Source organism: Strongylocentrotus purpuratus, unplaced genomic scaffold, assembly GCF_000002235.5.
Source record: "Strongylocentrotus purpuratus isolate Spur 01 unplaced genomic scaffold, Spur_5.0 spur5_scaffold_14, whole genome shotgun sequence".
NCBI classification, from domain to species: domain Eukaryota; kingdom Metazoa; phylum Echinodermata; class Echinoidea; order Camarodonta; family Strongylocentrotidae; genus Strongylocentrotus; species Strongylocentrotus purpuratus.
The window spans coordinates 4,238,905-4,264,263 of record NW_022145599.1 but is presented as its reverse complement, the minus strand read 5'-3'; the positions used below and the strand labels follow the sequence as shown (position 1 = coordinate 4,264,263).

At 36.6% G+C, this 25,359-nt stretch overlaps 2 protein-coding genes across 2 annotated transcripts in view; both read left to right on the top strand.

Moving 5' to 3' along the window:
• Positions 1-14,035: 14,035 nt before the first annotated feature.
• Positions 14,036-17,062, top strand: LOC115918612 (alpha-N-acetylgalactosaminide alpha-2,6-sialyltransferase 6-like). Its single transcript, XM_030984947.1, has 3 exons — positions 14,036-14,358; positions 15,665-15,772; positions 16,422-17,062. Exons 1-3 carry the CDS (start codon positions 14,036-14,038, stop codon positions 16,690-16,692), a joined length of 702 nt encoding a protein of 233 aa, XP_030840807.1. The 3' UTR covers positions 16,693-17,062.
• Positions 17,063-24,986: 7,924 nt separating this feature from the next.
• LOC115923706 (alpha-N-acetyl-neuraminyl-2,3-beta-galactosyl-1,3-N-acetyl-galactosaminide alpha-2,6-sialyltransferase-like) overlaps positions 24,987-25,359 on the top strand; it is a 4,893-nt gene continuing 4,520 nt past the window's right edge. Inside the window, exon 1 of the mRNA XM_030984946.1 lies at positions 24,987-25,058. Within this exon, the coding sequence (XP_030840806.1) occupies positions 24,987-25,058 (72 nt within the window). The remainder of the gene's footprint in view (positions 25,059-25,359) is intronic.

Genomic DNA, 25,359 nt, shown 5'->3' with positions numbered 1-25,359 from the left:
GAATTTAAATCACATATTGTGTATACATCATGAAATGAAGTACGACAATGAAAATATTGCAAATGAAGACGTGGATGAGAAGAAATATTTACGATCACTCAGAATGGTTATCTAGAGTATGAAGCTGATATTTGGCCATTTAATTAATAGCCCTTTGAGGATGAGATTTTGTATAATCAACTCAAAGACTACACTGCTCATAAATCACAGGCAGTGGCGTATAGCTAAGGGAAGCACTTATTCCTCCCCAGTCAAATGGCGAATTCAGGGAAAAGAAAAGGAAAGAGAAGAAAGACATTTTAAGAAGAGAAGAGAGAAAATGGAGGGGAAGGGTGACAAATTATCTTCCCGTTCCCTATCCCTTAATCGATGGTCGGTTAATTCGCATTTCATTCATCAATTATAAGACCGATGCCCTCTCAAAGTCTCAATGAATAAACGCACACTAGGCTACTTTTTATATTAATAATTATAATTTTATTGGATGTTTTATTTGTGTATATACGATGATATTCTTAGGTATATTCACAGTCCTAAACATTATAGTGTTTAACAAATTCTCTGATTCTGCTTGTGATGTCTTTGATTTCTTCAGCCATTCACGAAGCGGTGTAGACTATGTGCGTTGGTATCGAGTGGTGGTCATCTGTATCGGTCTGGAGCTGGTGCCGAAATCGACAGCGCTGATTGTGTCCTTCGTATGAACACCGCCCCGGTCACCGGCTATTCTAGCGACGTCGGGCTTCGTACCGACATCCGAATCATCGGCCACGTCAACCTCCCACGAGGACTCGTGAAGAGGAGTTTGTTGAGGAATGAGATCTTGTCGAACTCGACGACGAGGACGAGATACGTCGTGGTGCCCTGGCTGAATAAGGAGAAAGTGAACATGAAGACGAATAAGGTTGTCAAACTCGCGAGGCAGTACAAGCGCAAGTACCCTAAGGTTGATTTCGTCTTCCTGACAACCAAGAAATATTCTCAGTCAGAGGCGAGGTACAAGAACGAAACAGGGTATTCCAGGTAATGACATATTGTAATATTGCAGAAGTAACATAATATGAACAGGAAGATGGTCGGTTGGAGTGGGTGGGGGGGGGGGTGGTGGTAGTGGTAATAGAAGAGTAAATTATTATTATTATCATCATAATGGTTATTATCATCATTATTATAATTATTATCATTATTATTATTATAAATGCTAATACTGTCATTATGATTGTTTGTAGTAGTAGTAGTAAAAGTAATTCCATACATGTAGTAGTAGTAATAGTAGTAGTAGTTATATTAATAGTAGTAGTAGTAGTAATAGTAGTAGTAGTAGTAATAGTAGTAGTAGTAAAAGTAGTAGTAGTAGTAGTAGTAGTAGTAGTAATAGTAGTAGTAGTAGTTATAGTAGTAGTAGTAGTAGTAGTAGTAGTAGTAGTAGTAGTAGTAGTAGTAGTAGTAGTAAAAGTAGTAGTAGTAGTAGTAGTAGTAGTAGTAGTAGTAGTAATAGTAGTAGTAGTAGTAGTAGTAATAGTAGTAGTAGTAGTAGTAGTAGTAGTAGTAGTAGTAGTAGTAGCAGAAGAAGTAGTGTTTATTTTCACCCGTTGATCGAGTACGAATGGACTAATTCATTTTCATTTATCAATGTAATCACGGTAACTCGATTTAGCCTACACTGTAAAAAAAAGGTTGGGCAGATGTTACTGGGTAAATCGAAGTTGGGCAAATTTTGTCTGATAATTGGGTTATTTTCTCCCAACCATTTACTATATGAAGTTACCCAATGAAAGGTAAAAAATAGGTTGGGTAATGTCATTGGGCAAATGTAAGTCGGGCAACATTATTATCCAACAATATAGGGTTATGTTTATTTATTAGAGGTGTCGGGGTCGAGTGGATATGTCACAGGACTAAGGATTACAAGGTACGCGGTTCGAGTCCCGCCGCGGCACTATTCTCCTTTTATATTTTATCCAACTTATTTGCCCAACTAGGTGTGTAACTTATGCTACACATTATAGTGAGAGTTAGGTGAATTTCTGATTGGGTAAATTTTTGTTGGTTAAAAGTTGGTATTTTCTTTTTATCCAACACTGGGTAAATCATGCAAAATCTGTAATTTACCCAACAGTTGGTTGGACACATAATATGCTGGGTAAAAATTGGGCAATTTTTTGCCCAATATTTTTTAGAGTGTAAACGGCTATTTTTCTTCTTCTAAGAGTCCATGCACTCATGAGCCTCAATAATCCTTTCGTGGAATGCTGGAAAGAAAAGGCTTTACCTCAAGAAATCTTGCGAGTTCTTTTCTTCTTTTTCTTCTCCTCTTCTTCCTGTCCCTTATTCTTGTGTACTCTATCCTTTCAGAGCCGCGATGCGAACAAAATTCAGCACGGGCTTTGTATCCATGGTATTTGCTCTTGATATCTGTGATAAGGTGCTGGTATACGGAATATCAAGGGATGACTTCTGCAAGTATGTTTGCTATCATTTTTATTTTCATATTTTTCTATACTACGACGGCCTCATTAAAAAAAAACAAGACTTAGATTACTTTAAGGTATACGCATCCACTTATTTTGTTTAATAACCTCTGAATGAATTTCAAAGTAAAAAAAAAAAAAGCATTATACGCAACAAGCAGTTACTTTAATGTTCTGAAAACTTACACTGGACCTGATGTAAACCAAATTATAAAGTCATTTTTTACCCTTCGGATTTTGGAAAGACTAGCGCCTCCCATTGGGGCGTAATTATTATGCACCCATTTGTCTTGACATCAGGCTCTAATGTATTAGCGTACGTAATAACGCAATGTACATAAATGCATGAAATGAAGAGGTTCTGACTGGCCTACATGTAGGATTTTAAGTTCCTGAGTAGATGCAAGTCTATACTCGATGTACAGACCAGAAAGGCCTATGAGAACATAAATCCATGATTTGGAAGATTGTGATGTGAAACTGTTCTATCTAATCGTCGGCTGCTCGATCAGAGGGGCGTTATGACAAAACATAGATCTAACACCCTTCTATATAGCGAACAGCCGACGGTTTCATGTCTCTACTGATTTTATGACATCCGTTTTCTCATCTACCATTCCTCGTCATTTTCTTCTCCTTTCAGGAAAAATCCAAAGGCAAAGGTCCCCTATCACTACTACGAACCTAAAAAAAGGAGCGAGTGTTTCTTCGTCAAAAAATCGGAGATGAGTTATAAAAGTGGCCACAAGTTTTTGACAGAGCATGCGATGTTCGCACGATGGTCTACCGTTCACAACATCACTTTTCGCTATCCATCGTGGAATGGCTCAGAAGCATCCGGACGCGTCGGTTCATACTATTTGAAGAAATATAAAAACACATTAGAAAAGACTTTGAAAAGCAAGAAAGGATGAGTTACAATGTTCACATCGCCACAGAGATATGTATATGCGAGACGGTGTGACAGCGAGTTTAGTCATGTGCTCCTTCTGTCCGGAGCAGTCATGAAGAAGTTTTGCCCAAGCATCATTTTAATGTTTAGGGAAACCTGCTTTCCGATAATACTTTATATACTTATGCTATCACGTTGTCTTGTTTGTAATTTTTATAGGTAAATGCATGTATTGATTCAACATCGAAATTTATCTTTGTAATGGACTATTATACGCAATGTAACCATAAGGAAATATCAAGCACGTGAGTTTTTAAAAAAATAAGGGAAGATACTGATTTGTTTGTTTAATATTGAGTACTTTTAGCAAAATCTCTGGAGAAAAAGAAGAAAAAAAGAAATCAAAATTGGCCAGAAATTTAATTCCTGATATTTTCTCTTTCTTTTATGAAGTGCCAAATTCAGTTGTTACTTTGATGTTGCAAACAGGTCATTTCTTCATGTAGCCCCGAAATTTACCTATAATATTCTTTTACAGGTAATGGGTGTTCTACTCTAGCAGAGGTGTTGATCCACGTGGGTGGTTGCCACCGTCCTCCAATTTCGGAATCGGTTTATTTTTACTACAGCTATAAGCAGGGCCGTAGCCAAAGTTTGATGGTTTTTTTTTTTGGGGGGGGAGGGCACATACATGTAATTGATCGACGTCCTGGGGAGGGGTCTAAAAAAGTTCAACCGATCTTGGAAAAGATTTGGGGGGCACGTCTCTCCCCCCCCCCCCCGAGCCAGCACTCTCCCCGTCCTTTTAGTAATTAAATTGTATGTATATAAACAAAAATGCAAAAACCTGCTTTGTTTGAGAGGAGGTTCTTCAAGCCGGAGATGACGTGGTTTATTCACTTGACTCTCAATCCAGGGGTTGACCATTCGAATCCTAGCCCGGCATTAAGTTAAACGTCCTTTGGCATGATATCAATCTACATTGCCACCCTTCATCCAGGTGATGCAATGGCCGATGGGAAGATACTCCTCGAATGCCAGAGCGCCTTAAATATTATCAGGGTATCTGGGTTATAATGCATGTGTGATACCTGTAAAACTACAGCGCTTAGAAACATAATAAGCATATCAAGCGCTGTGTAAATATTGCTATAATTATTGTTAATATAATGTTATTTATTACACTTTTTCACCAAACCGTCATATTCAATAACAAATTCGCCGGCAACCATGCAGTGAAAAGCATGTTTTTAATTTAACACGCCTTTCGATGGAATATCGGTGAACTTGTATAGGTATGATAGTTTCCTGAAGCGATGCCATGTAGATAGCGTGTATAAAGAATTGAAAATGAAGACAAATAAAGAAGAAAAATATATAAAAAACTCCATTTCCGATTGGTATTTTTGTTTAGATTAAAGCTCCCCTCCCTCATTGTATACTGAGCGTTGACAATGTATTATGATCAGAATATTATGAGCAAGTCCAAGACAAGTCCCATCCGTTAACAAGTTTTTAAATTGTATTATGGAATTGTAAACAAAAATTGATATGAATATCAAGTTATTTGATCTGAGAAGTGCTGTTAGCTTGATACAGTCATCAAATAGTTCAACCGCTAATTATAGTTTTTGTGGAAAGAAATTTATGGTATTTATGTAAGTCATTAGTTTCTTGATAATTGATTGAGATTATCATTGTTATCACCGTTATCTTGTATTATTATTTTTATTACTACTATTAGTAATAAAAAAGTATGAGACGGGCTATCGAGTTTTGTTTACAGGTGCCTCAAGGCCACACCCCTATCCCAAAGCATAAGCATAACAGCTTGGCCCGTCAGGCGGGGATCCAGGATTTCTTAGGGGTGGGGGCCCAAATTTGAAATCAATTTGAAATTTAGTGCGCTGAAATTTGAAAATCGTGCCGGCCAATATTTCGCTCAGGGGGGGGGGGGGAGGGTAGTGAGCACTAATTGGCAGGTCACGAATTGGCGTGAGGTCCAGGGGGCGGAGCTCCCGGAAGTTCAGGGGTTTTGGGCAATACATAACGGTCAGATGAGCATAATGTTATATCTTATTTGTGACACTGGCAGGACACGAATTGGTGTTAGGTCCAGTGGGCAGAGCCCCCAGAAACTCAGGGGTTTTATACATCAAATTATCGTCAGATGTGCATATTTTATACCTTATTTGTGACACTGGCAGATTTCGAATTGATGTGGGGTCTGGGGGCGGAGCCCCCGGAAGCTCAGGGGTTTTGGACAATAAATAACGGTCAGCTAAGCATATTTTTATATCTATTTGTGACACTGGCAGGACACAAATTGGTGTTCGGTCCAGGGGCAGAGCCCCCAGAAGCACAGGGGTTTTTATACATTAAATTCTCTTCAGATGAGCATATTTTATACCTTATTTGTGAAACTGACAGGTCACGAATTGGCGTGGGGTCCAGGGGGCGGAGACCCCCGGAAGCTCAGGTTTTTTTGGCAATAAATAGCCGTCAGATGAGCATATTTCTATACCTTATTTGTGACACTGGCAGGACACGAATTGGCTTGGGGTCCAGGGGGCGGAGCCCAAGGAAGCTCAGGGGTTTTGGGGAATAAATTACTGTCAGATAAGCATTATTTCTATACCTTATTTGTGACACTGGCAGGAAACAAATTTGTTTTGGGTTTCCAAATGCGGAGCCCTCAGAAGCTTAGAAGTTTATACATCAATTTATCGTCAGATGAGCATAATTTTATAACCTTATTTGTGACACTGGCAGGTCACGAATTGGCGTGCGGTCCAGGAGGCGGAGCCCCCAGAGGCTCAGGGTTGTTAGGCAATATATTACTGGTTTGTTATGGTAGATATGTTATCTATTCAACCACGACGGATACCGGATATTCGGATATCGCATATCGTAACAGTACTTGCTCGACGTCAGATTACCAATATAGCGAGGTTCTGTGGAAAAAATCACATATCTGCTGACTCTTCATCAGTCATGATTTATTTTGTTTTACGCCACATATTGCATGGAAAAGTTAGAAAAAGAATTTGGGTGGTGTCAGACTTAATAGGGGATAGATCATATGGCATAATGAAGAAGAAGGATAAAGGTAAAGAGGGATGGAGAAAGAAAGAAACAAGAGGGCTGTGGTGTGTGGACCTGCCCTTGGCAAAACATCTGAGAGAGAGAGAGAGAGAGAGAGAGAGAGAGAGAGAGAGAGAGAGAGAGAGAGAGCGAGAGAGAGAGAGAGAGACCACCCTTTAAAACATCTGCCCCTGGGAGGGAATTGTCCCATAATATGGCATTCCCCCCTAATTAGAGGGAAAATGCTGACTTTTTATAACTGATGATGATAAATTGTTAATTGCGATAATTAATTCCTATTTTAGTAATAGGGAAATTAATTCTCATTTATGAATTGAGAAAATTAGTTTTTAGTTATTCATTAATAAAGGGAATTATTTCTTATTTGATATCAAATGCTTGGCTATTTCGATGTTGTTTTTACCAAATACTGTTGTCATTTTGATACATATGAACTTGGTGTAAATTGAATAAGTTCAGTTTTTGAGCTGCACCAACCAACAATGATGGTTAAAGAATGTTACTATTTATATTTGGAAAATATATTGCATGTATGTTTAAACCATATGCACCTTTAACTAAGCTCGTACTAACTGAAATTATTCTGCTCGTTTTTGGGCCATACCTGGACATCGTTAAGTCCTTGATTGAAGAATTTTCAGTTTATTGTATACATGTCTATGCACCTTTTGATATGTTGATATATGTCATTTGCATCCATTTCAATTGTGAAATTCAATTTTCAATTATATGTTCATTTATACATGCAGAGGACATCCACCCTAATATTAAGTTGGATTAATAAAATCAGAATTAACAAATGAGAGAAATGGATGAGTGGAAGTTTGAGTAAAATCTGATGAAGGATAAACAAGTTATGAATTTTTAAAATCATTCTAGGTCAAGTACATACAGTGGGACCTCAAAATAAATAAAAGAACCTTGAGGCCTGGGAAATTACCCTGTTGCATTCCAACCACGTTTATATCAGGACTAAAAGAAAAATAGAATAGGAGGGGCTAGCAAAATCACATTGTTTTAATAATGATAGTAATAATAGTGGGTTCTTGTATAGCGCTCATGTCAGTCAGACTTGACCCTCCTGGCGCTCCCGATTATAACAATGGCTTTAGCACGGCTGCCATACTGCGCTCTAGCATTTCAAGGAATAAATTCCTACCAGGTTTGTTTTTATAACAGTGTTCTTATAACATGGTTATGCTGCATTGGTCACTATGTAATTTACATTGCCAGCACCATTCCCATATACTTCGTACTTAAAGTACATTTAACATTTTCCTGTTTAATGGAGAAGGAATAGATCGGTGTATTCTATAGAAGGGATGTGTACAAATGTTATATTCCATGGTACAGGTATAATGACATATATTCTGTAGAGAAAATAAAATGTAATTTGAATATTTTGCTATAAAACAAATGATACCATGGTATAGCTATATAATACACACTTGCCATTTTTGATTGTTAAGTATAAGCCTACAAGACATCTTCGTTCATCTCAATCCTCCTTATTAGTTGTCCCTAAGACGCGCAGTTCCTGGGGGGATAGAGCATTTTCTCATTCTGGTCCGTCCCTTTGGAATAAGCTGCCACTTAGTATTCGTAATTTAACTACCCTTCATGCCTTCAAAGTTGCTCTAAAAACCCATCTCTTTCTAAATAGTGCTATTTAATCATGTCAATGTAGCGTAACAATTTGTGTTGTTTTAGTTTACTTTATTTTAGTTAAGAAGTTATATTTTTTGTGATAGTAATACATGTATGTACAGCGCCATGAGCGTCAGAGCCTGGCGGATACCGGCGCTATATAAATATCCATATTATTATTATTATTATTATTATTATTGGTTACGGCTTTAAAATATCTCAAATTTCTTATCTTTAAAGGATATTCCTCAAACTTTTTCCTGCTTTGTCTCTGAACCAAGATCATATTAAAATGAACCATTTTAATAGTTCAGGGGTATATTCAATCCATTGTGTAGACTATTAACAATTGTCTTCCATGTGTTTTTATATTTGATTTCCTGAAAATATATATTTGTATACCTATCTTCACATGATTTAATTAGCTTTTTTTCATCACCTATTGAAATATAGAAATATTACAGTAATGTATTACATATAATCTGAAATGATTTTTAAGGAGTATTGAAATTGCCATGGAGTTTTTTTAAATATTTGCGACAGTCTTAATATATCATGTGATTTAGAAAAAAATATTCCCGGTGCTATTATTCTTGTATCTTAATTGTATTTATTATACATGTATTTTTGAAAGTTTATATTATGGAATATGAGGTATTAAATACTGTGATAGAAATAAAATCATATTTTATCATTATACAAACTTTTAGTTGTATCATGTGTCATATTTTCAAGCTCTCTTAGTTATGTTCATGGCAGATGTCTGTGAAAATGTGTTCAGTCCATGAAACAAGTAGACGACTAACAACTAGTTGGCCACCTTGTATGATTTCTGCATCAACTTCACTGAACTTTTAGACAGATTTGTCCAAATGGGGTCTACATGGATACAATTAATTAACTCTCAACTCGGCCCCGTCACATCAAAACTCCATCAGATTTCCTCAAAAATCTTCAATGTGTGTTTTTATTTTGATAGATTATTATTATAGTTATCATTTTCTCTTGATGAAGATCACATAACATATGTAAGGTTGGAAGATATGGTTAATTAGATTAGCATGTGTCCAAGAAAAAGGGGTACCCGAGTCGCCATCATAAAGGCCAAATATAATTTTCATCACAAACCTTTTGGGGAAGAGAAGGAAGGGAACACTGACAGGCAACAATCAGAAGCTGAAAGACACGCTTCGCTTCACATGAGAAAGGTGTGATCTCGTGACAATGATACGGTCATTTTGTGAACAATAACAAAGGCGTCAACTTTAAACGAGTTGCAACAGAAAATATTCCAGCTACTATAAAGTATTATGAAAATGCACTTGATAAAGTATAAAATATGTCATATATATTTATATATATATATATATATATATATATATATATATATATATATATATATATATATATATATATATCTTTGTATTTAGAGAAAGAGAGGGGAGAGAGGGGGGGGGGAGAGATCGTAAACTTACATATGAATATAATTCCAGTGAAAGATGAGGGTATATGCATGGGAACTGCAGACTCCATTTCACAATCATCTCTGGGCGTTTTCTTTTTGTTGTATTTGACCTTCCGCATCGAGCGAGTTGTTTTGCCAAGCTGAGATGAGAAAACAAGGGAAGTATAGTTGTATCTTGGAGACCTGATTCGGTCACAAGTTGTATTTAATATTGATCTAATTCATAAAATCAAATATGCAATTACACAATTATTGTTCATTGATAGAAGATCAAATGTTCGATGGCAGCCAACACAGTAATGACCCTTCGACTTTCCTGCGTCGTAATTATAGCATAATTATGTAAATGTTTGGTTCTATGACGACTTACAAACTACGATGTTAAGTATGAATAGACACCAATATTTAACTGAGTTTTTTGTTGTATTCTGTCAAATTTTAAAGCCAACGCTGGTAAATTTTTGGTTCAAGCTTTTATTCTAAAAAAATCGTGTTCAACAGAGGAAGTCAGTCTGGGGTCTAATTTTTTGAAAGAAAAGGTCTTTCATACACTGGGTCGATTCTAAACTTCTAACTGAAATTTGTGTTTAAATTTTCGACATTTAATTTAGGATCACCAGATATATCTCGTTTGTACTTAGAAGAAGCTAGACATCAAGTGAACTTAGTGTAATTGATGAACTAGGTTCTTGTTGTAAGTGCTAGTTTATTATGAGAAAAAACATCTTCCACGTCTCCCCAATCATTACCGACACCCCGTTGATTGTACAAAGCGTTACGAATGCAAAACAACCTTGAATGAAGTATATTCAATCAATAGAATCCCTGTTTGTAGTAAAGTTGGAAGGTGTACGTGTGACGTGCTTCTCTCATCAATTCATTATTCATTTTTTCTAGAGATACAAATATTATTTTTGTTCCTGATGGTTATTATTTTTGTTCTCGTGGGCGTGTCACCGTTTTGGTCACAATTATATTGCCTCTCTTGTAAGTAGCCCCCTGTGGTAAATCGTGCAACTATTGATGCTTGTGATATATGCTGCCTTCATTAATGAAGGTGCAAGGATCAAGCTAAGAATTTCATCGGAATAATACATTTTACTGAATACACTAGACCACGATGCGATGGAGGTAAATAAGTGGTTTTCTTTTATCATTTAAGAATTGTGATTGTGTGAAAGGTTGGTCGGTTTAGAAGTTTGCAACTATTACTGCGGTTTTTTCTTTTTTTATACAGAAGCATTATCTTCTATATGCAAAATAAGCTGCTTCTATTTTTACATATTCCTTATTTGGGCCAGTGTAATGGAGATAAAAATGTCCTAATTTCTTTATTTTCATCTATTGGTGCTTAATAATTTTCACCTTTCCTTCTCTTCTATGCTGCTCTACTTTTCCCTTAGATTTTCTTTTTTTCCTTTTTCATCAAAATATTTGATTCCTTCTGTATTTTGAGTGCGGTCGATGGAATATGCTTATCTACGTATATGGGGTTGAACATTCATGTCATGCTACAATGGCACAATTGATTTGATTCATAAAATATAATTTTTTTTTTTTAAAGGAAGTATAGTATGGAATATGATTCGTGGAATCATTCATTCTTCCATTTACTCGTTCATTCACTCATTCATCCGATCAATCATTCAATCATACATTCAATCAAACATTCGTTATTTCATTCATTCATTCAATCATTCATTCCATCATTCATTCCATCATCATTCCATCATTCATTCATTCATTTCATCATCCATTCATTCATTCGTTCATTCATTCATTCCATCATCCATTCATTCATTCATTTCATCATCCATTCATTCATTCATTCATTCATTCCATCATCCATTCATTCATTCATTCATTCATTCAATCATTCATTCATTCATTCATTCAATCATTCATTCATTCATTCATTCCATCATCCATTCATTCATTTATTTAATCAATCATTCATTCATTCATTCATTCATTCATTCATTCATTCACTCATTCATTCATTCATTCCATCATCCATTCATTCACTCATTCATTTATTCATTCAATCATTCATTCATTCACTGTTTTATTATCCATATAGATACGTAATGTTTACATGTGTACATGTTTACATGATGCGAACTGCATACATTAGATGTTGCTAGAAAGGGGAATTCGTAATGCTTTTTATAACAGCAACAAATAATGTATGCAATTCGCTTTCTGACTATTGAGATACAATTGATTGTATTAGGTAAATGTAATAATCGAGGCATGAAGACTTATGCATTAAGTTTTGTTACATTACGAAAATCGCTTAATAATAACTAATTCTTCTTCCTTTTTTTCATTTTGCTTTTCACCCTCGTAATTTTTTTTTTTTTTTTGTTTCCTTCAATCAGCTTCCATCTGGTATATTTTCATGATATAACTCTTTCAGTTCGTTAAGTATTGTGGGGAGAGATTTCATCTAAACATGTCCCCTGCATTTCTCCCTCCCAGAGGAAAGAGACCGCATACCTGCTGGTGTGTATCTACTCCGCAGTGACGTGTTTCCTTCTCTTCTGCCTCCTCTATGAAACCCACCACGATGTTTTCCAAGCTTACCCCCCTTCCAGACGATTCACCATTAATTTGTCCTCCGAAGACGACATCCTGACCCTGACCCACCACGATGAAAAGCTAAATGAGGGAGGAGAGGGAGCTAGAGATGATGTTCTGATACCAGAGGATGGGGATGATGATGCTGTGATACAGGAGGAAGAGGAAGGTGTAAAGGGTGTAGGTGCTTGGGGATCATCAGGAGAAACGGATGAATCTGAAGGTGAGATACCAGACGAAGGGGGTGCAGGGGCTGGCGGAGCACGAAAAGAAGGAAGAGAAGGTGATGTTATGCCACATGGAGAGGGTGTAGACGATGTGGCGAGTGGGGTGGAGACGAGAAACCAGTCGGGACACAATATACCCCCTTCCTCTCCAGCAAACCTTTCTTCAAGTGGATACTTTATACTGGATACTAAACAGGTAGGTTTATTTCTTTTCCGTTACCATTACCATTTCTCGTCCAAACTCCTGTTCTCAAAAAGCTGCACTGGTTGCCAATCCGCAAGCGCATAGAATTCATAATCCTTCTCCTCACATGGAAGGCTGTAAACGGATTAGCACCAAACCATTTACAAAACCTTGTTATGCCTTATACACCAGCTCGTAGTCTAAGATCATCACACCAGCATCTTCTTAAGATCCCAAAGACACGAGTAGCCTGTGGTGAAAGGGCTTTTTCATCTGCAGCACCTTGTTTTTGGAATAATTTACCTTTAATTTGAGAATTTTCTTGTGCGCCTCGGAAAAGCATTCTCTAGATAGACGGCGCTATACAAATGCCTATTATTATTATTATTATTATCATTGAAGTGAAAAAGATATGTGACTGGTTAAATATTCCTAAAGAATTTCGAAAATACAATTTAGCCTTTAATGCCAGCATTGGCATAATATCAGTCTTATCTGCTTGGAAGGCCTGGCAGATCAAAGTGGGCAGTCTCGGGCAACAGATTATCGTTTATCTTGACTCTTTTGTAACTGTTTGTTTCCTTTCGAAAACGCTTTTGCAAAACAATTCAACTAGTCAACAAGACCATTTTACCCGCTATTTGATTTTATTAGGTATTACATTCATCACTGGTCGTGATAAAGTCCCTATATTTTGGATGGACATTTCGTCACATCAATTAAAGTTTTACGCAGTATACTATTTATCATTTAGTATATTTTAAGAATTTAAATCACATATTGTGTATACATCATGAAATGAAGTACGACAATGAAAATATTGCAAATGAAGACGTGGATGAGAAGAAATATTTACGATCACTCAGAATGGTTATCTAGAGTATGAAGCTGATATTTGGCCATTTAAATAATAGCCCTTTGAGGATGAGATTTTGTATAATCAACTCAAAGACTACACTGCTCATAAATCACAGGCAGTGGCGTATAGCTAAGGGAAGCACTTACCCCTCCCCAGTCAAATGGCGAATTCAGGGAAAAGAAAAGGGAAGAGAAGAAAGACATTTTAAGAAGAGAAGAGAGAAAATGGAGGGGAAGGGTGACAACTTATCTTCCCGTTCCCTATCCCTTAATCGATGGTCGGTTAATTCGCATTTCATTCATCAATTATAAGACCGATGCCCTCTCAAAGTCTCAATGAATAAACGCACACTAGGCTACTTTTTATATTAATGATTCTAATTTTATTGGATGTTTTATTTGTGTATATACGATGATATTCTTAGGTATATTCAGAGTCCTAAACATTATAGTGTTTAACAAATTCTCTGATTCTGCTTGTGATGTCTTTGATTTATTCAGCCATTCACGAAGCGGTGTAGACTATGTGCGTTGGTATCGAGTGGTGGTCATCTGTATCGATCTGGAGCCGGTGCCGAAATCGACAGCGCTGATTGTGTCCTTCGTATGAACACCGCCCCGGTCACCGGCTATTCTAGCGACGTCGGGCTTCGTACCGACATCCGAATCATCGGCCACGTCAACCTCCCACGAGGACTCGTGAAGAGGAGTTCGTTGAGGAATGAGATCTTGTCGAACTCGACGACGAGGACGAGATACGTCGTGGTGCCCTGGCTGAATAAGGAGAAAGTGAACATGAAGACGAATAAGATTGTCAAACTTGCGAGGCAGTACAAGCGCAAGTACCCTAAGGTTGATTTCGTCTTCCTGACAACCAAGAAATATTCTCAGTCAGAGGCGAGGTACAAGAACGAAACAGGGTATTCCAGGTAATGACATATTGTAATATTGCAGAAGTAACATAATATGAACAGGAAGATGGTCGGGTGGAGGGGGGTGGGGGGGGGGGGGTGGTGGTAGTGGTAATAGAAGAGTAAATTATTATTATCATCATTATAATGGTTATCATCATCATTATTATAATGATCATTATTATTATTATAAATGCTAATACTGTCATTATGATTGTTTGTAGTAGTAGTAGTAAAAGTAATTCCATACATGTAGTAGTAGTAATAGTAGTAGTAGTAGTAGTAGTAGTAGTAGTAGTAGTAGTAATAGTAGTAGTAGTAATAGTAGTAGTAGTAGTAATAGTAGTAGTAGTAGTTATAGTAGTAGTAGTAGTAGTAGTAGTAGTAGTAGTAGTAGTAGTAGTAGTAATAGTAGTAGTAGTAATAGTAGTAGTAGTAGTAGTAGTAGTAGTAGTAGTAGTAGTAGTAGTAGTAGTAGTATAGTAATAGTAGTAGTAGTAGTAGTAGTAGTAGTAGTAGTAGTAGTAGTAGTAGTAGTGTTTATTTTCACCCGTTGATCGAGTACGAATGGACTTAGGCCTAATTCATTTTCATTTATCAATGTAATCACGGTAACTCGATTTAGCCTACACTGTAAAAAAAAGGTTGGGCAGATGTTACTGGGTAAATCGAAGTTGGGCAAATTTTGTCTGCTAATTGGGTTATTTTCTCCCAACCATTTACTATATGAAGTTACCCAATGAAAGGTAAAAAATAGGTTGGGTAATGTCATTGGGCAAACGTAAGTCGGGCAACATTATTATCCAACAATATAGGGTTATGTTTATTCATTAGAGGTGTCGGGATCGAGTGGATATGTCACAGGACTAAAGGATTACAAGGTACGCGTTTCGAGTCCCGCCGCGGCACTATTCTCCTTTTATATTTTATCCAACTTATTTGCCCAACTAGGTGTGTAACTTATGCTACACATTATAGTGAGAGTTAGGTGAATTTCTGATTGGGTAAATTTTTGTTGGTTAAAAGTTGGTATTTTCTTTTTATCCAACACTGGGGAAATCATTCAAAATCTGTAATTTACCCAACAGTTGGTTGGACACATATATGCTGGGTAAAAATTGGGCAATTTTTTGCCCAATATTTTTTTAGAGTGTAAACGGCTATTTTTCTTCTTCTAAGAGTCCATGCACTCATGAGCCTCAATAATCCTTTCGTGGAATGCTGGAAAGAAAAGGCTTTACCTCAAGAAATCTTGCGAGTTCTTTTCTTCTTTTTCTTCTCCTCTTCTTCCTGTCCCTTATTCTTGTGTACTCTATCCTTTCAGAGCCGCGATGCGAACAAAATTCAGCACGGGCTTTGTATCCATGGTATTTGCTCTTGATATCTGTGATAAGGTGCTGGTATACGGAATATCAAGGGATGACTTCTGCAAGTATGTTTGCGATCATTTTTAATTTCATATTTCTCTATACTATACGACGGCCTCATTTAAAAAAAGAACAAGACTTAGTTTACTGTAAGGTATACGCATCCACTTATTTTGTTTAATAACCTCTGAATGAATTTCAAAGTAAAAAAAAAAGCATTATACGCAACAAGCAGTTACTTTAATGTTCTGAAAACTTACACTGGATCTGATGTAAACCAAATTATAAAGTCATTTTTTACCCTTCGGATTTTGGAAAGACTAGCGCCTCCCATTGGGGCGTAATTATTATGCACCCATTTGTCTTGACATCAGGCTCTAATGTATTAGCGTACGTAATAACGCAATGTAAATAAATGCATGAAATGAAGAGGTTCTGACTGGCCTACATGTAGGATTTTAAGTTCCTGAGTAGATGCAAGTCTATACTCGATGTACAGACCAGAAAGGCCTATGAGAACATAAATCCATGATTTGGAAGATTGTGATGTGAAACTGTTGAATCTAATCATTGGCTGCTCAGAGGGGCGTTATGACAAAACATAGATCTAACACCCTTCTATATAGCGAACAGCCGACGGTTTCATGTCTCTACTGATTTTATGACATCCGTTTTCTCATCCTACCATTCCTCGTCATTTTCTTCTCCTTTCAGGAAAAATCCAAAGGCAAAGGTCCCCTATCACTACTACGAACCTAAGAAAAGGAGCGAGTGTTTCTTCGTCCAAAAATCGGAGATGAATTTAAAAAGAGGCCACAAGTTTTTGACAGAGCATGCGATGTTCGCACGATGGTCTACCGTTCACAACATCACTTTTCGCTATCCATCGTGGAATGGCTCAGAAGCATCCGGACGCGTCGGTTCATACTATTTGAAGAAATATAAAAACACATTAGGAAAGACTTTGAAAAGCAAGAAAGGATGAGTTACAATGTTCACATCGCCACAGAGATATGTATATGCGAGACGGTGTGACAGCGAGTTTAGTCATGTGCTCCTTCTGTCCGGAGCAGTCATGAAGAAGTTTTGCCCCAGCATAATTTTTATGTTTAGGGAAACCTGCTTTCCGATAATACTTTATATACTTATACTATCACGTTGTCTTGTTTGTAATTTTTATAGGTAAATGCATGTATTGATTCAACATCGAAATTTATCTTTGTAATGGACTATTATACGCAATGTAACCATAAGGAAATATCAAGCACGTGAGTTTTAAAAAAAATAAGGGAAGATACTGATTTGTTTGTTTAATATTGAGTACTTTTAGCAAAATCTCTGGAGAAAAAGAAAAAGAAAAAAAAAAAAAATCAAAATTGGCCAGAAATTTAATTCCTGATATTTTCTTTTCTTTTATGAAGTGCCAAATTCAGTTGGTCAATTCTTCATGTAGCCCCGAAAGTTACCTATAATATTCTTTTACAGGTAAATATGTGTTCTACTCTAGCAGAGGTGTTGATCCACGTGGGTGGTTGCCACTGTCCTCCAATTTCGGAATCGGTTTATTTTTACTATAGCTATAAGCAGGGGCCGTAGCCAAAGTTTGATGTTTTTTTTTTTTTTTGGGGGGGGGGGAGGGCAAATACATGTAATTGATCGACCTCCTGGGGAGGGGTCTAAAAAAGTTCAACCGATCTTGGAAAAGATTTTGGGGGCACGTCTCTCCACCCCCTCCCCCCCCCCCCCCCGAGCCAGCACTCTCCCCGTCCTTTTAGTAATTAAATTGTATGTATATAAACAAAAATGCAAAAACCTGCTTTGTTTGAGAGGAGGTTCTTCAAGCCGGAGATGACGTGGTTTATTCACTTGACTCTCAATCCAGGGTTGACCATTCGAATCCTAGCCCGGCATTAAGTTAAACGTCCTTTGGCATGATATCAATCAACATTGCCATCCTTCATCAGTGATGCAATGGCCGATGGGAAGATACTCATCGAATGCCAGAGCGCCTTAAATATTATCACGGTATCTGGGTTATAATGCATGACTGTGTGATACCTGTAACTACAGCGCTTAGAAACATAATAGGCGTATCAAGCGCTATGTAAATATTGCTATAATTATTGTTAATATAATGTTAATTATTACACTTTTTCACCAAACCGTCATATTCAAAAAGCATGTATTTCGATGGAATATCGGTGAACTTGTAAAGGTATGATAGTTTCCTGAAGCGATGCCATGTAGAAAGTGTGTATAAAGAATTGAAAATGAAGTCAAATAAAGAAGAAAAATATATAAAAACTCCATTTCCGATTGGTATTTTTGTTCAGATTAAAGCCCCCCTCCCTCATTGTATACTGAGCGTTGACAATGTATTATGATCAGAAGATTATGAGCAAGTCCAAGACAAGTCCCATCCGTTAACAAGTTTTTAAATTGTATTATGGAATTGTAAACAAAAATTGATATGAATATCAAGTTATTTGATCTGAGAAGTGCTGTTAGCTTGATACAGTCATCAAATAGTTCAACCGCTAATTATAGTTTTTGTGGAAAGAAATTTATGGTATTTATGTAAGTCATTAGTTTCTTGATAATTGATTGAGATGATTGTTATCACCGTTATCTTTTATTATTATTTTTATTACTACTATTAGTAATAAAAAAGTATGAGACGGGCTATCGAGTTTTGTTTACAGGTGCCTCAAGGCCACACCCCTATCCCAAAGCATAAGCATAACAGCTTGGCCCGTCAGGCGGGGGTCAAGGATTTCTTAGGGGTGGGGGCCCAAATTTGAAATCAATTTGAAGTTTAGTGCGCTAAAATTTGAAAATCGTGCCGGCCAATATTTCGCTCAGTGGGAGGGGGGGGGGGGGGAGGGTAGTGAGCACTAATTGGCAGGTCACGAATTGGCGTGAGGTCCAGGGGCGGAGCTCCCGGAAGTTCAGGGGTTTTGGGCAATACATAACGGTCAGATGAGCATAATGTTATATCTTATTTGTGACACTGGCAGGACACGAATTGGTGTTGGGTCCAGTGGGCAGAGCCCCCAGAAGCTCAGGGGTTTTATACATCAAATTATTGTCAGATGTGCATATTTTATACCTTATTTGTGACACTGGCAGATTGCGAATTGATGTGGGGTCTGGGGCGGAGCCCCCGGAAGCTCAGGGGTTTTGGACAATAAATAACGGTCAGATGAGCATATTTTTATATCTATTTGTGACACTGGCAGGACACAAATTGGTGTTCGGTCCAGGGGCAGAGCCCCCAGAAGCACAGGGGTTTTTATACATTAAATTCTCTTCAGATGAGCATATTTTATACCTTATTTGTGAAACTGACAGGTCACGAATTGGCGTGGGGTCCAGGGGGCGGAGACCCCCGGAAGCTCGGGGGTTTTTGGCAATAAATAGCCGTCAGATGAGCATATTTCTATACCTTATTTGTGACACTGGCAGGACACGAATTGGCTTGGGGTCCAGGGGGCGGAGCCCAAGGAAGCTCAGGAGTTTTGGGGAATAAATTACTGTCAGATAAGCATTATTTCTATACCTTATTTGTGACACTGGCAGGAAACAAATTTGTTTTTGGGTTCAGGATGCGGAGCCCTCAGAAGCTTAGAAGTTTATACATCAATTTATCGTCAGATGAGCATAATTTTATAACCTTATTTGTGACACTGGCAGTCACGAATTGGCGTGCGGTCCAGGAGGCGGAGCCCCCAGAGGCTCAGGGGTGTTAGGCAATATATTACTGGTTTGTTATGGTAGATATGTTATCTATTCAACTACGACGGATACCGGATATTCGGATATCGCATATCGTAACAGTATTTGCTCGACGTCAGATTACCAATATAGCGAGGTTCTGTGGAAAAAATCACATATCTGCTGACTCTTCATCAGTCATGATTTATTTTGTTTTACGCCACATATTGCATGGAAAAGTTAGAAAAAGAATTAGGGTGGTGTCAGACTTAATAGGGGATAGATCATAATTATGGCATAATGAAGAAGAAGGATAAAGATAAAGAGGGACGGAGAAAGAAAGAAACAAAGAGGGCTGTGGTGTGTGGACCTGCCCTTGGCAACACATCTGAGAGAGAGAGAGAGAGAGAGAGAGAGAGACCACCCTTTAAAACATCTGCCCCTGGGAGGGAATTGTCCCATAATATGGCATTCCCCCCTAATTAGATGGAAAATGCTGACTTTTTATAACTGATGATGATAAATTGTTAATCGCGAGAATTAATTCCTATTTTAGTAATAGGGAAATTAATTCTCATTTATGAATTGAGAAAATTAGTTTTTAGTTATTCATTAATAAAGGGAATTATTTCTTATTTGATATCAAATGCTTGGCTATTTCGATGTTGTTTTTACCAAATACTGTTGTGATTTTGATACAGATGAACTTGGTGTAAATTGAATAAATTCAGCTTTTGAGCTGTACCAACCAACAATGATGGTTAAAGAATGTTACTATTTATATTTGGAACATATATTGCATATATGTTTAAACCATATGCACCTTTAACTAAGCTCGTACTAACTGAAATTATTCTGCTCGTTTTTGGGCCATACCTGGACATCGTTAAGTCCTTGATTGAAGAATTTTCAGTTTATTGTATACATGTCTATGCACCTTTTGATATGTTGATATATGTCATTTGCATCCATTTCAATTGTGAAATTCAATTTTCAATTATATGTTCATGTATACATGCAGGGGACATCCACCCTGATATTAAGTTGGATTAATAAAATCAGAAAAAATGAGAGAAATATGGATGAGTGGAAGTTGAGTAAAATCTGATGAAGGATAAAACAAGTTATGAATTTTAAAAATCATTCTAGGTCAAATACATACAGTGGGACCTCAAAATAAATAAAAGATCCTTTGAATGAACGATTGCAGAACCCTTTGACTGATAAAATATCTATATACTCTCTCAATCAATGTGAGTAAATTGCAGAGGTTATGGTTTTATAGTAATGCAATGACGGATACATAGATTTTGTAAGATAGAAAGTATTTTATTCCAAACGAATGAAGAGGTTGTTTCATTAATATACAGACGGTAACAGAACCAAATAATAGTTGTGTCCATATATGTAATAATGTAATTTATTTTTAAAATGAAAAAAAAAGAATAAGATGGTGGGTCTTAGTTTCGAAGATTTGTTTAAATTTCTATTTCCTTTGAAATAACCGGGTCTGGAGGAAAGACTACTCTCTATACCCATGTTATTCCACAGGAATGAGATGGTGAGGTCTTAGTTTGAAGATTTTTTTTTTTTTAATAACCGAGTCTGAAGTAAAGACTACGTTCTAATCCCATGCTTTATTACCGGGTTTTAATTTGGAAGATGGAGGTGTCTTAGTTTAAGAGGTTTTTTTGTTGTTTTGTTTTGTTTTGTTTTGTTTTTTGTTTGTTTTTTAACTTTTGAAAAACCGGGTCTGGAGGAAAGACTACGCTCAATACTTATATCCTTCCACAGGAATAAGATGATGGGGTCTTAGTTTTGAAGATTTTTAAAAAAGTTTTGAAATAACCGGGTCTGAAGAAAAACTACGCTCTAAACCCATGCTTTATTACCGGTCTTAGTTTGGAAGATGGTGGGGTCTTAGTTTTGAAGATTTTTTAATTTTTTATGAAATAACCGGGTCTGGAGCAAAGACTGCGCGCTATATCCATGCTTTATTACAGGGTTTTAGTTTTAAATTCGATAAAATATCCCTTTAAATTTATTACATTAGTGGGTAAAGTCATTATTACATTTATGGGTGATTCAAAATATCACTTCAAATTTTTTACATTTGTGGGTAAAGTCATTATTACATTTGTGGGTGATTCAAAATTATTACATTTGTGGGTAAAGTGGTTATTACATTTGTGGGTGAAATTATTACATTTGTGGGTAAAGTGTTATTACATTTGTGGGTGTTGTTACATTTGTGGGTAAAGTGTTATTACATTTGAGGGCGTTATTACATTTGAGGGCATTATTACATTTGTGGGTGTAACAGGGGGAGAGATCGTAAACTTACATATGAATATAATTCCAGTGAAAGATGAGGGTATATGCATGGGAACTGCAGACTCCATTTCACAATCATCTCTGGGCGTTTTCTTTTTGTTGTATTTGACCTTCCGCATAGTGCGAGTTGTTTTGCCAAGCTGAGATGAAAAAACAAGTGAAGTATAGTTGTATCTTGGAGACCTGATTTGGTCACAAGTTGTATTTAATATTGATCTAATTCATAAAATCAAATATGCAATTACACAATTATTGTTCATTGATAGAAGATCAAATGTCCGATGGCAGCCAACACAGTAATGACCCTTCGACTTTCCTGCGTCGTAATTATAGCATAATTATGTAAATGTTTGGTTCTATGACGACTTACAAACTACGATGATAAGTATGAAGAGACACCAATATTTAACTGAGTTTTTTGTTGTATTCTGTCAAATTTTAAAGCTAACGCTGGTAAATTTTGGGTTCAAACTTTTTTTTTTTTTTTTGAATCGTGTTCAACAGAGGAAGTCAGTCTGAGGTCTACTTGTTTGAAAGAAAAGGTCTTTTACATACACTGGGTCGATTCTAAACTAACTGAAATTTGTGTTTAAATTTTCGACATTTAATTTAGGATCACCAGATATATCTCGTTTGTACTTAGAAGCTAGACATCAAGTGAACTTAGTGTAATTGATGAACTAGGTTCTTGTTGTAAGTGCTAGTTTATTATGAGAAAAAACATCTTCCACGTCTCCCCAATCATTGCCGACACCCCTTTGATTGTACGAAGCGTTGCGAATGCAAAACAACCTTGAATGAAGTATATTCAATCAATAGAATCCCTGTTTATCCTAAAGTTGGAAGGTGTACGTGTGACGTGCTTCTCTCATGAATTCATTATTCATTCTTTCTAGAGATACAAATATTATTTTTGTTCCTGATGGTTATTATCTTTGTTCTCGTGGGCGTGTCACCGTTTTGGTCACAATTATATTGCCTCTCTTGTAAGTAGCCCCCTGTGATAAATCGTGCAACTATTGATGCTTGTGATATATGCTGCCTTCATTAATGTAGGTGCAAGGATCAAGCTAAGAATTTCATCGGAATAATACATTTTACTGAATACACTCTATACACCACGATGCGATGGAGGTAAATAAGTGATTTTCTTTTATCATTTAAGAATTGTGATTGTGTGAAAGGTTGGTCGGTTTAGAAGTTTGCAACTATTACTCCGGTTTTTTTTCTCTTTATACAGAAGCATTATCTTCTATATTATTCAAAATAAGCTGCTTCTATTTTTACATATTCCTTATTTGGGCCAGTGTAATGGAGATAAAAATGTCCTAATTTCTTTATTTTCATCTATTGGTGCTTAATAATTTTCACCTTTCCTTCTCTTCTATGCTGCTCTACTTTTCCCTTAGATTCTCTTTTTTTTCCTTTTTCATCAAAATATTTGATTCCTTCTGTATTTTGAGTGCGGTCGATGGAATATGCTTATCTACGTATATGGGGTTGAACATTCATGTCATGCTACAATGGCACAATTGATTTGATTCATAAAATATAATTTTTTTTTTTAAAGGAAGTATAGTATGGAATATGATTCGTGGAATCATTCATTCTTTCATTTACTCGTTCATTCAATCATTCATCCGATCAATCATTCAAACATACATTCAATCAAACATTCGTTAATTCATTCATTCATTCAATCATTCATTCAATCATTCATTCCACCATTCATTCATTCATTCAATCATTCATTCCATCATTCATTCATTCATTCATTCATTCAATTATTCATTCCATCATTCATTCATTCATTCATTCATTCCATCATCCATTCATTCATTCATTCATTCATTCAATCATTAATTCATTCCATCATCCATCCATTCATTCATTCATTCAATCATTCATTCATTCATTCCATCATCCATTCATTCATTCATTCATTCATTCAATCAATCATTCATTCCATCATTCATTCCATTATTCATTCGTTCATTCATTCATTCCATCATCCATTCATTCATTCATTCATTCATTCATTCATTCATTCCATCATTCATTCATTCACTCATTCATTAATTCATTCAATCATTCATTCCATCATTCATTCCATCATCCATTCATTCATTCATTCATTCATTCCATCATCATTCCATCATTTATTCATTCATTCATTCATTCATTCATTCATTCATTCCATCATCCATTCATTCATTCATTCAATCATTCATTCATTCATTCCATCATCCATTCATTCATTCATTTATTCCATCATCCATTCATTTATTCATTCATTCATTCATTCATTCCATCATCCATTCATTCATTCATTGATTCATTCATTCATTCATTCAATCATTCATTCCATCATTCATTCCATCATTCATTCATTCATTCGTTCATTCAAACATCCATTCATTCATTCATTCATTCATTCATTCATTTATTCATTCATTCCATTATTCATTCATTCACTGTTTTATTATCCATATAGATACGTAATGTTTACATGTGTACATGTTTACATGATGCGAACTGCATACATTAGATGTTGCTAGAAAGGGGAATTCGTAATGCTTTTTATAACAGCAACAAAAAATGTATGCAATTCGCTTTCTGACTATTTAGATACAATTGATTGTATTAGGTAAATGTAATAATCGAGGCATGAAGACTTATGCATTAAGTTTTGTTACATTACGAAAATCGCTTAATAATAACTAATTCTTCTTCCTTTTTTTCATTTTGCTTTTCACCCTCGTATTTTTTGTTGTTTTTTGTTTCCTTCAATCAGCTTCCATCTGGTATATTTTCATGATATAACTCTTTCAGTTCGTTAAATATTGTGGGGAGGGATTTCATCTAAACATGTCCCCTGCATTTCTCCCTCCCAGAGGAAAGAGACCGCATACCTGCTGGTGTGTATCTACTCCGCAGTGACGTGTTTCCTTCTCTTCTGCCTCCTCTATGAAACCCACCACGATGTCTCCCAAGCTTACCCCCCTTCCAGACGATTCACCTTTAACGGTGTGATCAAGGTAGTCAATAATCTGTCCAGCTCCGAAGGCGACACCCTAACCCGTTTCCACCACGAGGAAAAGCTAAATAAGGGAGGAGAGGGAGCTAGAGATGATGTTCTGATACCAGAGGATGGGGATGATGATGCTGTGATACAGGAGGAAGAGGAAGGTGTAAAGGGTGTAGGTGCTTGGGGATCATCAGGAGAAACGGATGAATCTGAAGGTGAGATACCAGACGAAGGGGGTGCAGGTGCTGGCGGAGCACGAACAGAAGGAAGAGAAGGTGATGTTGTGCCACATGTAGAGAGTGTAGACGATGTGGCGATTGGTTTACGGGTTGCAACACAGTCGGTGCACAATGTAACACCTTCCTCTCCAGCAAACCTTTCTTCAACTGGCTACTTTATACTGGATACTAAACAGGTAGTTATATTTCTTTTCCATTACCATTATTATTGAAGTGAAAAAGATATGTGACTGGTTAAATATTCCTAAAGAATTTCGAAAATACAATTTAGCCTTTAATGCCAGCATTGGCATAATATCAGTCTTATCTGCTTGGAAGACCTGGCAGATCGAAGTGG